This window comes from Aphis gossypii, chromosome 2, assembly GCF_020184175.1.
Source record: "Aphis gossypii isolate Hap1 chromosome 2, ASM2018417v2, whole genome shotgun sequence".
NCBI lineage: Eukaryota > Metazoa > Arthropoda > Insecta > Hemiptera > Aphididae > Aphis > Aphis gossypii.
The window spans coordinates 29,056,333-29,075,656 of NC_065531.1; the positions used below are offsets into that span (position 1 = coordinate 29,056,333).

Sequence of the window (19,324 nt, forward strand, 5' to 3'; positions counted from 1 at the left end):
TGACATAAAATAAACCAACCACATGCCGATTTCTATAATCATATTAGGTTGCTTGTAGTGATACTTTCACAGCATGCTTAACATGATTATCCTCTTGATATTATTAGCTTTCGAAAAAAATAGAGATTGATAGTTTCAATCAATCTTTTTATATAATCAAATTCAGATCACACTATAATATTTTAATAGACAATAGTATTATACAACCCACAATAAGTCAATCTCACTTAAATAGTTTTATAAGCATAAGGGTATGTAATATTGTAAAAAAATACCATACTCATAAAAAAATGAAAAAAAAATGTTTGCTTAATTGTATGCTAATAAATTAGGTACGATAATTAATATACAAAATATACTGCATTACAATTAATCTTAATGATACAGAATATTATAAATTATATTATTAAATGTGTAAAGTATACTATTAGAATAATTGTTTATGCTTTATACTATAGTCTAGATTATAATGTCTTACAACATTTGTTATTAAATAATAAACAGAAATAAAATTATTGCTTTTAAATGTTTGGAAGTGACTGAATTCATTGTAAGTATCTACTTGTAATAATAATAATATAGTATAGTGACTAGTGAGTCGTATCAGTAGCGTAGTAGAGTTCGTTTATGGGGGGGGGGGTTAAACCCATAAAACTCCCTTATGTTTTATAGTAAGGTCCAAAGTAAAATTTTGAAGTATGAAGAAATCATAAATTATCTATATTTTATAACTAGTTCACTGTGTAGTTCCTATTTTTTGAACCTCATTTTAAGTAGGGTGTTTTGTACTTTGTTACATAATAAATTACGTTACTCATATTGTTCATAACACGATATCTGCTCATAAAATTGAGATGAACATACGTCAGACCCTTCAGTAATGTGTCCATCAGCCTTTTCACATTGTTAAAGGTCCGTACTATATAATAATGGGGGCTAGATGATTTCTTAAAATTACACATAATTGCTAAATAAAATAAGCAAATAAAATTGTTTTAAATTAAAAAATAACCAAGTACGCTTTATTTAAAAATCATCTGTTTTTTCGGTTTACTCTGTATATAGTATATACCATGTATTGGTTATTGTTTGGTAACGTATATGGTGTTATCATGCACAAAATCAATATAAAATATATTAATTAAACGAAAAACATATTCTATTGTGTTCTATATAGTAATATTTTATAGGTATTATACATGAACAATTTTTTATTTTTTATTATGTATTTATTATTTTATTATTTTATTTTTTAAATATATACCTACTGATATTTATAGTTTTTTTTTAATTTTTTAATTTTTATGGCTTCAAATATGTGGATTAGTCTACCTATATTTTTATATTTATACGAAACTAATTACTTGCTGTAAGAATATGAATAAGGACTAATCTTAAGGGCAAATATAATTCATTTAAATTATAAACTATCCTGATCGCCAAGGTTATGTAACGAATTTATATTCCAACATCGATTTGTTATAATAATTATGCTCAGTATGTATTTTTATTTTTTACTAATCAATAAATAAAACTTAATGTGATCAAAACATATATATTTACACAGTATAGCGAGTTCTGTACATAATATAATTATCCTTATAATTGTGTACACAGTTAATTTTTATTTTATTGTATGGTTTATTTCAAAAACCGTTTTACTGATTTAAATCTATATCATGTAATTATAGTATTTATTTATAAATATAGAACTTTAATTTAATATGAAATGTCGTTCGTCTTATTAAAATCAAATACTTAAGGAATAACTATTTTTATTATTGTATTATTTTATTTGTTTTAATTATATGTAATAATTTTTAGTTTTAATTTTAAATTTGATAAGAAAATGAAGTTTATTTTTAATCAATACTGATGAACCAATTTGTGAATAATTATTTTTTTATATTTTTTAACATTTTTAGAAATTTGAATTAAATATATGAATGTACATTATGTGCTCTAACTTACATAATTTAATAGTTATGTTATAACTTATAATGAACATCACATTTTAATTAATTAAGATACCTAAATAAATATATTTATACCTTATTTTAATAATATAATTAAATGTATAGTTAAGTATAAGCACATAACATAGTATAACTGATATTATTAAAATCTATACAACTAAATGAAATTTTTTAATTACTACTGTGGTAATATATTGTACAATATCTATTATATTATATAAATTATAAATCGATTTCAAAAAATTTTATTGTTCAAATATTATAAACATTAAAAAATATCTTCTCATATATAATTTCAGAATTATGCATAAGAACCAGTTTATAATATTATATATGATTACTGTTATTAATGTACGAGTGCGCCAAAACAACACCAGGGAAGTAACATATATATGCTTAAACAATTATTATGCTGTAATTTTTCAACAAGTGGCGGTATTCTTTTATACCTGTAAATATATATATTTAGGTAGACACACTATGATAGAGCAGGCATACCGGCAGTCAGTTTCCAGCAGCACACCATTCGTTTTAGTCTAGCGAATGAAATGGTTGTGTGCGATTATTAATATTTTATCGTGTTTTTTCACGCAATTGTTCGATTTATTATCTTTTTATATATTATTATATGTGTTACCTATTTAATAAGTGTATAAGTTTAAACAGGCAACATGCGGTTTAATAACTGTGAGTTAAAAAAATACCAGTGCAAAATAATCATATAATTATCAATGTATATTTAAAATACATTTGATAGTTATGAAACTAGATGTTTGAAAAATAATGCAGTTATTATTTGAATTATTTTTCATACTATGGATACTTCAACCGTTAAAAAGTGTTAAGGTAATTTTTTATATCATATTTGTAATTTTAAATTGAGTTTTAATTATTTAATTTAAATGGATAATACGTATATAACAATTTATACGTAGATTATTGCAGGTAAATTGATACCTAGTCATAAATAAATTTAAATAATTTTATTCAGTAATACTATCTGGTATATATATTGATTTAAATATTAGCAGATTTGTTAATAAGGAAATGCATTTTATGCAAATTGTAACTATGTTTATGTTAATCAACTATTATAAATAGATATATATACAAAAATAGTTTTATTTTAACAAAACAATCAACTAACAACATTTTACAAAATATTTAATCATTTAATTTCAGTAAAATATAATAATACTATTGATAATATGACACACAAACACATATTATGTCATAGTACAATTTCTAAAGTATTTTTTAAAAGGTAAAATTTTACAAATGAGGAAGTTCAAATAATCCTACAGTTATTTATAACATCTATATTATATTACATATTTAAGCAATTACTGTATAGTATCAGTTTTATTAATTACATTACATTATGGGGTGGGGGAGTTCCTAAATAATTGAAGATTTTTAAACAAATTTGGAATACTTTAAATGCATAATGTATATCGTATAGCAATCCATATCCCAAATTACAATTTTAAACAATTTTAATTTTGACAATTATTTCATATTTATAAAAAAAAAATAAATATATTTTTAGTGAATAAAAATATAAATAATAAGTACCAATCATATAGTTCATGAATATGGTAAAAATTTATAATAAATATTTTTCTGTTATAAATTTTAAAGCTTTAAAGACTTAAATATTTTAAAACTATTGTTCTTAAATTATTATTTTATTCTTTAATTCATTTTTTTTCAAATTAAATACAATTAAAAATATATTAATTAATAGTAAGGTGTATATCACATAATATATGCATTTTTTTATAGTAATTTAATTGACATTTTAATTTTGTTAGGTACCTATTGTCTATGACCACCCCATGTTATATTATTTTTTTCTAGGTAAATTTTTTTTTTTACTTTATAATATAGGTGTCAGATGGTTGATGCCTAATAATAATACTGAGCTGGAAATCTGTTGATTACCTCCTACTTATTAACAGTTACTGACTCTTCAATGTTGCATATTGTATAGATATTGTATTATAAAACTTCTCGTTTCGTCTAGATATATTTTAATGTTTTATCTTCACTATCCTCATTTTTCTAACGGATTCACGGCCAAAACAAAACTGCATTTTTTTTTCTTAAAATTGTAAAATTTAATAATTGTTTTTTGTTTATTCTCAAACAACAGTTTAAGAACATAAAAGTTTTTTTCGTACAATGTATTAGGTTCATAATGTACATTTATTTAACTACACTATTATACCACATTAAATGTGAATCACTTAGTGTATGTTTTTGGATGAGATAATATGAATTATAAATTAAGAATAATACAAATTTTAAAAGCGTTTTCACTAGAAAATTGTATTATTCGAAATTTAAATATATTGTCAAGATAAACAAATAAGTAGGTATGTAAAACTAACTAGTAAAACGGTTTTTGTTTGATGATCAACTCAATTCTCGGATCTTATTCTATTCGATTATCTATAGTCTTTAATGTATTTTAATAATCCACTAAAATTAAATTTAAAAGGTTTTTTCTTTTTTTTTTAGTAAGGGTCTTGAAAATGTTATAACTTTATAGTAAAAATAAAAAATCAATTGCAAACAATTAATATTTTTTGAAAATTGAAATGAAATGCCATGTAAGATATATAAGAAAAAAAGGATTTTAAATGTACGTACATAAAATATTTAATACTTCAACATTATTTCGATACATCTATACTGTTTATATTCTGTTTCACGGATTAAAACTAAAGTATGTCTATAGGCAACTTCAATATTAGGTTTATAAACTAATAATAAATTGATATATTAATGGTTTATTTACTATACTATCATGCCCGTTGGTAATTGTACGACAAGGTCGTTGTTGGAATACAAATAGTTTTCAATTAGGTATGTAAAATCGGCGGTTTAGTTATACGATTATTTTTGATTTAGATATACAACGAATAATTGAGCAATTTCTCGACAATGGTTAGAGAACTATAAGAATGTTTCTTTATTTTAACTTAAAAGTTTTATTTGCATATATAAAGTAATTATTGTATTTTAAAATCATTCGCTCCAGTGTTCATACTCATCATTTCATAAGACATTTCTGCATCGATTAACAAACATAATCGATCTGAATAAGAGTTTTCCTCTTTATCGTATATTCATTACACTTATTATATCTGTTATTCATGGAGCGCAACGGACCACAGACGATGCATTCCCGTGAGGGACAATCGTATACGTTCTCATTATCAGTATGAACAGAATGATTATCTTTTACTTGAAACCAAACGCGAGGAAAGTAACGATTCGGTAATAACTTTAAAAATTGCCTTCGTATATAAGTACTATATACGTCTATGCACCTTTTACTTTCATAGCACATCCTGTCTCGGATCCACTAGACCATTGTTTTTGTAATCCAATTGTCAGAACAGAGAGAATTCTACTATTTCTCTTTATGCCAAATATAAGTAACTGGTTCTAGTACCTAACAAACTATTACACACAGCATGAAAAAACATAAAAAACGGTTCGTTATCAGTTTTATGAAAACGAAATTGTAACAATGATGAGAAAAGGCCATTAGTGCTCGAATACTCATATAGTGGCAATGCTTATTTCCCGATAACCTTGCCCATTCAGGACACGTTTGATTTGCACGCATCAGTGACACACTTTATACTGAATAAAAAAAATAAAAAAATATTTTATGTAGGTATCCGATTATCGAATATGATTATACATAATATCACATTGTTTGAGCTATCATATTTTTTTTATTTTTTTTTTATTTTAGTCTGTTTAGATAATAATGGAAAATTCCTACTATTGTCAGGAAATATTATAAAATCGAACCATTCCTGTTGTCTAGGTTGATAACCTTAAATATTTCAAAATTATTTTTCAAGGATAAATAATAGTATATAACTAATAAAAATAATTTTGAATATTATGTAAGTTAAGATGAATTATTTACTTCCAATGAAAGATTCTACTCTTAAATAGAACAAATTCATGTATTAATAAAATAAAATAAAAACAGATAGTAAAAATTAATAACAATAATAGAAATAATTCATTTTATAAGACGATTGTTTTTGATTGATTTTTTGAGGTTAATTAAAACTGATTATTTATATTTGTACAGCATAACTTTATAATTTATTAAAATTGAAACATTTTATAAGTTATAAGTTTGTATATTTGATTGAAAATGGTTAATTAATTTTTAAATAGACACTTTAAGTTAATTTATAGTTTTAGATGAATTAACTTAAGTAAATGTTTTTAAAGTCATATAGTTGAATGTGTTTAACATATTTTTTTGAACATGCCAGTAGTGAAAAATCTTAATTTGAAATATACCTACTTATCATAATTATTTTACGGGCTAAAAAATTAACTATTAGGAAACGTATTATACTTAATATTTTTTCTGGTACAGTCAGGCTAAGTAAAGTATTTTTAATTTCGCACTGTTAAAAAGTGTATTATTATAAAATAATCATTTTATAATATACTTGTTTTTTTTTTATATTTATAAATAAGAATATATTAATATAATAAACATGTATCACTTTTACATTATTTGAAATCTAATCTATAAATTTAACAATATAATTAATTGTCAACACTTCGTATAATTATAAAATAATCGAATACGTTTTTATTATTTTATTTAAAAATTATATTATCACTAAAATTGTATTTTAATGTGTAGAAATTTTCTTTTGTCCTTACACTTGGGAATATTTTTGGGGGGTTTCCACATTAAATAGAATAGATACCTAAAACATATAAAAATAATTTGTATTATTAATAATAAATCTTTCTTCTAAATGTATCTATACAAGAAAATTATATCACAGTTGTAACACAGCACTATGATAAACTTCGTACAACATAATATATTATATTATATACCTACTGATAAACACATAAAACATATTATTAATGTCAATGGGCTGAATGGCGTCGACTAACTTTTATAAAAAAAGATCAACAATTTAGTCCATCAGAAAACACATTCGAATATCACTAACATTAAAGTAATTGACTAATGCTATAACATTTCTGTAATATTAATTATTATGTGATATCTTATCGTGTCTAATATGGACAATTAATAAACATATTATATCAAATATTCTAATATTCTATAATATTTTGGAACAAAATAGTACTTTTAAATTTTATTATCTATTATTTTATAATTACAATTTAAGTAGTTAAGTGTGCACAATGCACACACATTAATAAATATAATATATGTAATGTTCATGACGTGAATGACTTGAATTATTTTGTTTTTGATTTAAAAGTTGAGTACCCAAAAAACTAATTGAAATAGGCTATTATAAATAATCTGTTTTTCTATAACTTACATAATTATAAAATTTACTTACCTATACTTGTTATCATTTATTATTATTATTATTATTATTATTATTATTATCATTTATTATTTTGGGTGGTAACGGGATAACTAATATATTATCAGTAGTCTTGCGACCGACGCCTCGGACACCATCGCGAGCGTGTTTGTGTATTTTAATAAAGTCAATTATACTTAAAAGTGCCTTAAAAAGTTTCTTATAGTGATTATGCTATTAATTTAACATAATTATACAAAGTACATATATATGAAAATATGTGTACTTATTACCTACATAGTATATAAACCTAATAAATTATCTATTTATTTTAAAATGTGTAGGCACCCATTTTAGAATTTATTTGAATATTTAAAAAGGTTGTAGTAATTATAGTTTGGTATGTTATGTAGGTATATTAATTATTTATGTTTGATTGCATTGAGATAAACAGAGCGTACAAATTAAAATCAATGGTTACTATGATTTTTAAATATTGTAATTTAAACATTACTTACTATGCATATTAGTATGCTGTGCATAAAATGTATGCAAGTTCAGAATGATAAACGCACTAACGATTTTTTCGGAAAAATTATACTCTACAGAATAGTTTCAAAATGCTTTGTCATTAATTTATTGCATTAATTATACTAATAACATTTGTTTTAACTGTATTTTTTAAAATAAATGATACTTAAAATGAATAATTCTAAAAACTTGCTATACGATAAATAAATAAATTCTAAAAACTGATTTAAATATAAATCTGGTTTTATTGATATGTGTATCATTTTGTATGTTTAATAATGAAATTTCTTTTACTTTAACTTACATTTTTTAATTTAAAAATAATTTAAACATAATATTATTGTGCGTTATCAGTTATTATATTCATTGGTAGTGTTAATTATTTTTTTCTGAAATGTTAAATACTAATAAAAAGTATAATACAAATAGATACATACTTACCTAATAAGTAAGCTACTATTTTTTTTGAATGGTGAACATTATTTATAAATTATTGATTCATGAATAGATACAAGGTAATAAATAATTTAAAATATTAATTATATTTTTTTAAACAAAATTCGTGTCGTTAAAGGGAACTTTTTTGTACTCGTAATTATTCAGCTCGGACTACTAGGCCATTAGTATCAAATATATTGACATTTTTTTTTAAATTATAACTGTTAATAATAAGTTGTTCTTAAGTCTTAAATATAATTAAAAAAAATATATATTATCAGTAGAAACGTAACATTAAATTTTAGTTATATATTCAATATAGATTATATGATAGTATCATAATAATAGCAGTAATGTAATATTACTACTAATAATATTGTTGACTATCAATAGCTTAACTTGGATTTTGTTTATAAAAAATTTTTGATTTATGTATTACATGATTTACAAATTACAATTGTATCACATAGTCATGTATTACGTATAAAGGTATATAGACGTTCACAATTTTCTCAAAATGTCTGATAAAGCTACATAATCTTTTGCACCTCCTATTAATACCATTCATATTTATAGTTATTACTAGTATATCCCTAAAGAGCTGAAGGGGATTATCGTTCACCGGATCTTGGTTCAAAATTGTTGCAAAAAGAGAACTTATTTTGAGTTCAAAAAATGTTTACGGTATCTACATTGTTCATTTGAAGTAACCTAGGTGTGTATGGCTATTTGGGTCACAGAGTCTATATTACACACGTTTCATACTGTCTAACATCGATGCAAAAGATTCTATCATATATATCTATCATGATCATATCTATAGTTTCGGTTATACAATTAAAACATTTACCCGAATAAGTAGTAGAAATTTAAAAAAAATTATTTATAATATACTCTACATATTATATTAATAAGTAATTTTGAATAAGTTTATAATTATTATATGATGAAATATACAATTGGATTACTTTAATGAAATGTGTACGAAGTATAATATTAAATTGTACTTAGAGAAAAAAGTGTATAATATTTACAATTTATTATAAATATATTATAATAACTAAATTAGATTTATATACTAAAGAAATTATTTAATACATTTAGAGAAAATGAAAAATAATAAAATATATTTTTCTTATTCTTTGAAGTTATTGGTAGTTATATGGTTGTATTGAAAACTACGATTTTCGTAAAAAGGAATTAAAATAAGATTGCATCAGGTTGAAAGCCATTGAAAAATATCTTAAAAAGGTATGTGAAATCTGAAACTATGAATAAAACATTATTTATTCATTCTGGTAAGCTTAATCAGATAATATTATAAGACACTTCTTTACTTAGTTTATTTTCTCGAAAATGTCAATAAAAATAAAAAGTTGTCAACTGATTAGTTTATTGTTGTTATTAAAATTTATATTTTTAATAATAATAAAAAATAAATCCCCTGGTGAAATAATATAATAATTTTTTGTTTTAGATTAACGAAACGAATCTAATTGAACATTTAACACCATCGGAATGGAGACATTTCGTTGGACCCAATGCAAGTAAGTACTATCGGTTATGCTTTAGTTCCGCATAACAATTATTATTTGAACATAATATATAGATCGGCGGAGTGCGAAAGAAAAAAGTGAAAATGTGTGAATTGTTATTAAAGTTGTTACAAAATGTTTGAATCAGGGTGGGAGGTACACATATACCTACGTTTAAAAGAATAAATGTTAATCGTTATGGTTCCGTGGGTTTCCGAAGAGGTCAATAACACGTGGACAGTATTATAATTGTTGTGTATTTACACGCTAAAGATTTAGTTAGGGTTTTCTCGTTAGTTGACAGCGTTATCTTACAGGAAAAACCTAATTACGCGTGAATTGTATACTAACCTTTGTGTGAAAAAATTTGTTTTTAAAATTAGGTATAATTGATATAATACACGTATGGTATAATCGCAGAATAAATATAATTACATAATATAATATGTATATTTTAAATTATTCCAGGTCAACATTTTGGCGTAACTTACTTAAATCCAAGTATGCTGAAAATTGGACTGGTCAATTTTACGTCTGATAAGTTGGATCGTTATTTTCAATTAGATTTGAAAAAAAATGACGATTTATTTGACGACAAATTTGTCATTCTAAAAAGAAAAAATGGGAAATCGGAAATAATAGATGATGAATGGAATGATACGGGTTGTTATTACCATAGCTTTTCCCCCCATGTGGCTGCAGTTGATGTCTGCAATGGATTAGTAAATATAACAAAAATTTCATAATATATATTTTTTAATATTGTCTTTATTTAGAGGGGAATTCTTAAATCAAATGAGGATGATTTTTATGCCATAAGCCCATTACCAGAACGATTTCATGGTTTAGATGAAACACCACACGTAATTGTCCGAATAGAAAATGCAGCGAAGTTAAAAGATTCTCTTGGTAAATTTATCGCCGTGAATGAAAATAGTAAATTACCTAAAATTCGATCAAAAAGAGGTATTTGGTCACCATCTGTGTTGAATCTGGAAATAGCCATTTTTGTAGACCAAGACCTTTATAGACTCATGGCCATTAATTTTGAATCAAACACCGAAAAAGAAATTATTCGATTTGTTTTGGCTATGGTCAACGCTGTAAGTAACTAAACTCAATGAAACAACTGATTACTTTTCCATTCCTTATAGAATATTTTTTTTCAATAAAATTAAATATCACAAGGTGTATGACGAGAGTTTGTCAATAATTTCACTTTGAGTTCGTACTTAAATATGTCAAATCTTCATAAATCATAAGACACTCTCTCGTTTAATTTTTATACTAAAAATGATGCAATTTAATGCTTGACAACAAATAAATCATAATTATTATCTAATGACGATGTTCAATGAATAGTATTATAATAGCGGAAACAATAAAGTAAAAAGTAGCAGACGTATTTAAAAATGATATGAATAACATTGTCAAATCTCACGCATGAATAATAATGGAATCGTAACAGTTGTAGTATTATGGCCTAGTTGAATCTAATCAATGTGTCAGCAAATACGTGTTTAAAACGGTTTTTGGGTCATTTAGGTTGATTTGTTGTACCACGACCCTTCGTTAGGTCGTCAAATTAATTTTATTTTAAAAAGACTAGAGATTCTTCATTCGGATCCCGAAGGTCTGACTAGGTCTAATGATATAGACCGATTCCTAAGCAATTTTTGTAAATGGCAACAGACGGAAAATCCACCTCTAGATTCGGATCCTCTGCATTGGGATCATGCCGTTATATTGACTGGCCTTGATTTGTTTGTGACCGGAAAGAATGGTAAAATCAGTAACCAAGTGGTAGGTAAGTAGATGATATTTTATATATACTTAAAATATGATGACCAGTGGTGTAACTTTAAAATAATAGCTCGGGAGTGAAATTTTCAACGCTCCTCCACATCCAAACATTATACCAGGAGGTATGAGGGAATAGTGTATTAATCTTACTATAATTATTTTATACATTAAAAAAAAATATTATGGCATGTTTTATTTATTAAAAATTGTGTAAGAATTTCAAATTATTAAAAAAAAAATAATAATAATTTAATTGCTTATTAAAAATTATTAAAAGAAAAATATTGTATTACTTCGGGCCTTTTAAGCGAACGGGTCCAGGTGCGTCTGAACCCTCTGATCCCTCTTAGTTACGCCACTGATGATACTTCGACTTATTAAGATACATATGTTTTTTTTTTTGGTAGATTTATACAATACCTTTAAATTATTTACCTACGTTTACCTGTGTTATATTATAGGTCTCGCTCCAGTCGCTGGTATGTGTACGAAAACTAGCAGTTGTACTGTAAATGAAGGTCGTCATTTTGAAAGCGTTTACGTGGTTGCACATGAGATTGGTCATAAGTAAGAGATAACAATTCACTATATTTCAATATGATATAAATTTGACACAAAAATTTAGAAATATGATTAGTATGTATTATGCTTAGTGTATTCAATCTTTATAATGATGAACTACAGATAATATTATTTCAATCTTATTTGAAAAATGTAATGTAATAACTAATGAGTTATTTTTTATTTTTAATAAAATTAAAAACAACTATATCTACAGTAACAAAAAAAATTTCGTTTTTTTACGCTTTATTATAATGTGATTTCGTTGTTAGATGATCAACAAACTTGTGTGATAGTGTAAAACAATTTTAGAACTAAAACTTCAAGGGCACAACAACCAGTTATATGTAAAGAATGATGATTATTTAATTTATTAAATTGCTACCATGGTTTATACAAATAAATTATTAATTCATTCGATCCTTATTTTGTTTATTTGTTGTATAGTTTAGGAATGCGGCATGATGGAACTTCATCAGACAACAATTGTGATCCAACAAGTTACTTGATGTCACCGACCCTGGGAAGTGGTAAGATTACATGGTCCACGTGTAGCCACGAGTACCTGGAGAAGTTTTTACAGTAAGAGTTTCATGTATTTTTTAGAAATCATTTTTATAATTTATTGTACCATAATTATATCTAGATAAATATTTCTTAAACTGATTAGTTTTAAATTTTTAACAATTATTCATTTGTGTACAATCATAATGCGTATATAGAAATATCATAGCATGATAATAATATAATAATAATATAACATATTATTTTGTAAAAGTTAATGTGTTAAATAAATTGCTTTTTTTAATATTTTATCATAAAATTGTAACAAGTTATGGTTAAATAACAACGTTGAAATTTGATCATATTTTTATTCTTTTAATTTATACAACACAAATAAATAGTTAAGTTTATATAATATATATAAATTATAATATACCTAACAGGCTATTAAAAATTTGTATCTGTTTTTTAGTTTATATTTTAATTTAAAAGAAATTGTATTAGTAATAAAACATTATTTTTAGAATAAATTACATAATCATAGTTTAAGACTGAATTTTATTACCTAATATTATAATAACTCTTAAGTATTTACCATAATAATCAATATAATTAGGTATATTATGATTAAAAATAGCAATAAAATATTGAATATATTGAGATTTTAATTTTTTAATAAATATAATAATTGTAGCAATAGAAGGTCATTAATTTAATCGTATAAATTATTTTTATTTCGTATAAATAACATACTTTTTTACGTGTATTCTCAATATTTGAAACAAATAAAATATAATATATAATCATACTCATAATATGCATTGCCCTCAAAAATGTACTTATTTCAAAAATAATACGAATCTTAATCTAAATGCAGTGAAATTACATAATTATTAATAATAACTTAAAATGTATCTAGGAGCTCACAAGCAGGATGCTTATTTGACGACAGTGGAACTTCTGTATATATGGATCATAAACAACACGGTCGTTTGCCTGGTGAGCGGTTCGATGCACGCGAACAATGTCTGCTTAAATATGGACGAGGAAGTGAACATGCTACTAGTCAAGATTTAAGTGAGGTTTGTCGAGATTTACATTGCCAAAGGGATCGATATACATGGACTTCGCATCCTGCATTAGAAGGAACTCTATGTGGCCCAAATAAAGTAAGACTTTAATTGGTATTGATTATCGCCAATATAATATGTATTGCGTTGAATAAAATAAAACAAAATTATTTTCACTTTAAGAATGAATTAAAAACATGTACAGCATAGTACTACTTATCAATTTATTGTTGATAACTAGTATGAATTATTTACATGTAAAATTTAAAAATATCTTTGAATTTTTAGTTATCGGATAACACAAGATCTGACTTAAAAAAAATTTTGTTTAACACATTTAAAAAATTAAAACTTATCATTCAATAGAATGTTTTATTTTATTTTATAAATATATTTTATACCTTCCATTTATAACTTAATAAAACATATTCATTGTCATTTAATATCATTAATGTTAATAATAATTTTAGTGGTGTAGAAGTGGTCGATGTGTTCATAAAGGTTTGTCCGCTCTTCAAGCTGGATTTGCACCACATCAAAGTATCGATGGTGGATGGAGTGATTGGCAACCGTACTCAGATTGTGCTTCATCATGTTTGCTGGGTGATAAAAATGATCTAAATAGCGGTAGCACCGGCATAATGACCTCGTTAAGAAGATGCAACAATCCCAGGTAAAATTTAAACATGTAATAATTTATTTAATGATGTTTAAACTATTGCAATTGAATACCAGAAATATAGTTTATTAAACTAAAAATAATTACTAATCATAATTTATTCTTCTATATTTTGCAAGAAAATTAAAAATTATAACATAATTAAAATTTTCGACGAAGTTCCATTACGCAATACGTATAATTTCATACAACGTTTTTTTAAAGTTTTTATTTATGAATTTCCACATTTTTAAAATATAGTGCGATATTAATGCCAACGCTGTATAAATTATTATGAACATGTGCCAAATAACTACGTAAAAGAAAGCTGCCCAAACGTATTCTCAGGGTTATGGTCATTAGTTCATTACTATAATATGTCTTAAACAATAATGCGAATCAAGAAATTCAGAGTAAAAGAAACAAAGAGGCGTAGTTTAACTTTTTATAATTATTATTCGTATTTAAATTTCTAGCATTTAATAATCCACCCGTATAAACAATTCACATACATAAAGTGTGTGTATATAAATATATAAATCTTTGTGATTTTATTTGCGTAAAATAAATAACAAATGCTCAGAAAAAAAAATAATAATAATTATAAAAAAAACCTTAAACCGAAAATATAATACACAATTTACAGTAAATTAAAGTTAATAATTTTAAATTATTCGTTAATCCGAAAGATTCTATAATCCAAATGATCTCTTTCTACAATCTCGTTTGGATTAACGAGACCCTACTGTACTTTTATTAAGAAATTAAGATATGTAAAATAATATTATATTTTATTAAGTCGCTAATAGTTCATAAATTATAATATTTCGATACATTATTTAATATTTTATTGATTTATAGGCCAGAAAATAGTGGTAAATTATGTTCAGGTGGTGATCAAAAGTACAAATCGTGTTCCACAGAACAAGTAATTTATAGTTTTTTTTTTTAAATTAAGATGAAAATAATATATCAGAAATTTATGGATGGTTTTTTAGTGTACAAATGCACCACAGCTTACTCTTAAAGACTTCGCTAATGAGATATGTTTAAGAGCTAAGGAATACGATGTGGAACTTCTGGGAACTGGTTATCAAAAAATTAGTTCAGATCGTATGTGTAAATTTACTATCATTATTATTTATTATATGTATATGAACAATTTTATTTTAGCTAAAGATGCCTGTACCGTTTGGTGTTATAAAGAAAAAGGAGGTACAAAAAGTCGGGGTTGGTCTTTTCCAGATGGAACAACATGTAAACTAAATAAGAATAAAGAATCTACTTATTGTATTGGTGGTTATTGTAAGGTTAGTATTACCATACGACATGCTGTATTCATATCTAAAGTTTAAAATTTCAGAACAAATTTTTTGTTGAAATCAAAATATTTGTAAATGTCATTCCTCATGAGTTACTCTTATAGTTATTCAAAAATAATAAAAATACATAGGCACAATAAATTTCTTTATTTAGCTTTTAAGTTCAATGATTGATAAATTCATCAAAATCATGAAAATTTGTAAATTATTTTGTAGTTTTGATACCTATCATTGTATTCAAATTTAACACATCCATTATTATAGAGACCTACTCTATTTTCGAGATTCACTCGATAATTACTGTACACCAGTGTGTTACTCACTTGACCACACTTTTTAAATATGAAGAGAGAAATATTTAAATGCCGTCTTTATTATAATGATATCACATTTCTACATAAAACATACACATTCAGGCTTCGGTAATGCTTCGGTAATCAATCGCGAAGATTTTATTTAATATGTGTTACAAATAATAATTTACATATAAAATATTAACAATCAGATAATAGTTATTAGTAATATTTTGTAACGATTAAATTTTAATTTATTTCTAACTTAACATTACTTCAGTGTATATTATATCATATTATAGTCATATTTCTATGAACAGTTATTATATGTAAACTACTTGTTTGATAATTCATAATTATTACAATAAATTTATTTAATTTTGTGTAAACAGGAATTCGTTTGCGACAAATCATCTTCTCCAGATACACTGTATATTGAAGAGGTAAAAAAATGTGAAGTAAATGAACCACCAGTAAATCGGTTGAGACCGCCTTCAAAACCGTTGCCGCTTTTGCCTGCGGAGTCCAGTATTGTTGGATGGAAATGGCAGCCAATTTCTGTGTGCCACTATAGTTGTATGGTTCCGGGCGTCGGACTTAAGCTGGTTGAAGGTAAAATGTGCAAGACGTGTGAACCAGTCATGAGCATAAAAATTTGTCGCCCACAAAAAGAAGCAAGTATACATTTCGATATTAGCTTATTTACTGCTAATTTATACTGTTAAGTCGTAAAAACAAACTCATGATAATTGTACCTGTTGTTTACCTACGTCCTACTTCATTCAATAGTATATGTTGAATAAATTGAATACAAATATTTAAATAACATATTTAATAAACAAAATTAGTATTGATATATTTAATCTTAAATCAAACAGTTGACTATAGTTTTACTTATACTATTAAAATATAATTATTATTTTTCTTATTTTATGTGCTAAATCTCTTAAAAGATTGGATTTATAATGGTAATCTTCAAAAATTAATAAAAAATTAAATTAATTATAAAACAGTACTTAAAAATATAGCTTTCTTAAAATTTTAAAATATAAAATTCCAATCGTTTTAAAATATTATTAATGCGATCGGACTTATTTATAGTTTTAACTTTTTAATATAAAACAAATGAACTATAGTAATTTACATCCAATAATATTATTGTTTATTGTAATTTAGTGAATCATAATAATTTTGTATGACAATTTTCATGGGGATTGTACAAACATAATAATTTCTTACGAATTTTTGCACAATATTTTAAATACCATAATAGATTAATTCTTAAAAAATAAAATGGCTAAACATTTTTCAAGTTTAATTTTAAAAGTAATTTTAAATATTAATTTTGGTAAATAAAATTTATTTATTTATTGTAGTTACTTACCGAGTGAATAGTGAAAACTTTTAGTTCTATAGAATAGCGTATATAATTTTGTGATAATTATTTTAACATTTATCTTTTGCATTATAATAGCAATGCAAAATGGGTTTGAAATCTGTAGTAGATTATGCAACTTCAATTTGTACTAAATATGGTCAAAAAGTGCAGAGACTTTCTGGTTTAGGAATGCAACTGTCATCAGTGCCAGGTAAGAAAGCGTAATCAAAAAACATACTTTTTAGTAAATAATTACAAAGTTTTTAAAATTTTAATCATAATGATTTATAGAGGATATGGATAGACCATGTAGACTTGCATGTCAAGATCAAACGGTGCAGCACAGGTTTTATATTGTTAATGGTGAAGTTGGATGGTTTCCATTCGGTACGGATTGTGCTCGAGGAGATCCGGACCGGCAGGCATTTTGTTTGAGTGGAAAATGTTTGGTGAGTACTCTTAAAGATAATAAATTAAACACAGTGAACTAAACCATTAACCCAAACATTATAATATGATATGAAAAAATATTTAATTTCTTGTTTTTAATGATGGTACTACATATTCAACATTGTATGAAACAACTTTAATCAGACTTCATATTGTTATGGTATTCATAATACATACAATATACAAATATATAAAAATATTTATGTGCATATATATATATTATTATTATTATAAGCGCAATGCCTCGACTACATTGATCACAGGCCGCTATTAGTATGTTATATATTGGTTTTTAGTATATCAAAAGGTTACACATTTTTTTTTTATATAATACCGAATAAAATATATATAAATCGTTAAGAATCAAAATTTTAAAAAGCATTTAAAGAGGCTATTTTCAAAAGTATTATTTTAAGAAGTTTTATAATGATTTTACAGTTGATAACATTTTTCGTAAATAAAATAAAATGGTTCATTTAGAATGTAAATTGTAAGTTATGTTTATGATTTAAAACTATTTTTTAGCGTTTTTGTGACAGAAAGTTCAATTCTATAAAAATAACTTTGTAATAAATATAGTACGGTATTGTTGTAAAAGTATTTTTTTCTTAAAATTAGTTTACTATCATAATATTTTATTATAATCTCAGATTGATTTTGACACGGCCGATGAGATTCTCTGGATAAGGAGAGGTGCAGGCGCTGGGGCCGTGCCAATTTGAACCATTCACACTTCTTTAATTTAATATCATTAATTTATAAAAAAAACAATTTTATAAATTAAAATAAATCTTAAATTTAAAATACTTAATAAATAATAATGCTAAATCAATTTTTGTATATGTCTACATTTTTCAATAGGATTTTGGATCCGATAACATGCCACTATCGTTAGATGAATTGACACCGCACAATAATTTCAGTTCAAATCGTATAAAAAGAAGTTTGTCAACGGAGAATAGCGATTATACTTTAGAACAGATCATACAATCTTTCTTCAATATAAATAGAGGTAAGCTGTTAATTACTTATCATAGACACATGTTTTAAAATGTTTATACCTGAACCAAACATTGTGGTATTTATATATTTTATAACTAATTGTTGCACATGATATCATTTTATTATTTATTACAGATAAGAAAAAACCAATTATAGACCATGACATGATATCGCTAGACTTTGAAAATCCTGTAGAAATACATAATACGTGATAAGATGTAAAAACTACATTAGTTTTTGTATTGGAAATGAAAATAAATGTGCGATAAATCAATTAATGTGTTAACTTTTATTGTTTTATTATTCACGTACGGCGTCTTGTATAGGCAAATTTAGTACATGAATGTGTACTTGCATAATAACAATATGATAATATCATTATTAATATGTACCTGCTAGCATATTAATATTATCATTTATTGTAGTTGATATTTACATACGTGCATATTGTTTAT

At 24.6% G+C, this 19,324-nt stretch overlaps 1 protein-coding gene across 1 annotated transcript; it reads left to right on the forward strand.

The window, feature by feature from the left end:
• Positions 1-2,469: 2,469 nt before the first annotated feature.
• On the forward strand, positions 2,470-19,143 carry LOC114119894 (A disintegrin and metalloproteinase with thrombospondin motifs adt-1-like). The gene is made up of 17 exons (XM_027981627.2): positions 2,470-2,822; positions 9,771-9,840; positions 10,297-10,550; positions 10,605-10,931; positions 11,374-11,635; positions 12,093-12,198; positions 12,640-12,774; positions 13,616-13,865; positions 14,237-14,439; positions 15,286-15,352; positions 15,423-15,537; positions 15,598-15,734; positions 16,432-16,713; positions 17,514-17,628; positions 17,709-17,866; positions 18,729-18,879; positions 19,005-19,143. Exons 1-17 carry the CDS (start codon positions 2,760-2,762, stop codon positions 19,079-19,081), a joined length of 2,772 nt encoding a protein of 923 aa, XP_027837428.2. The 5' UTR covers positions 2,470-2,759; the 3' UTR covers positions 19,082-19,143.
• Positions 19,144-19,324: the final 181 nt, after the last annotated feature.

Excerpts from the sequence above, each read along its gene's own strand:
- LOC114119894 (XM_027981627.2), top strand. The coding sequence starts at position 2,760 with ATGCAGTTATTATTTGAATTATTTTTCATACTATGGATACTTCAACCG. Across the intron at positions 14,440-15,285 it reads AGAAGATGCAACAATCCCAG|GCCAGAAAATAGTGGTAAAT; the intron begins GTAAAATTTAAA and ends ATTGATTTATAG. Across the intron at positions 15,353-15,422 it reads AATCGTGTTCCACAGAACAA|TGTACAAATGCACCACAGCT; the intron begins GTAATTTATAGT and ends ATGGTTTTTTAG.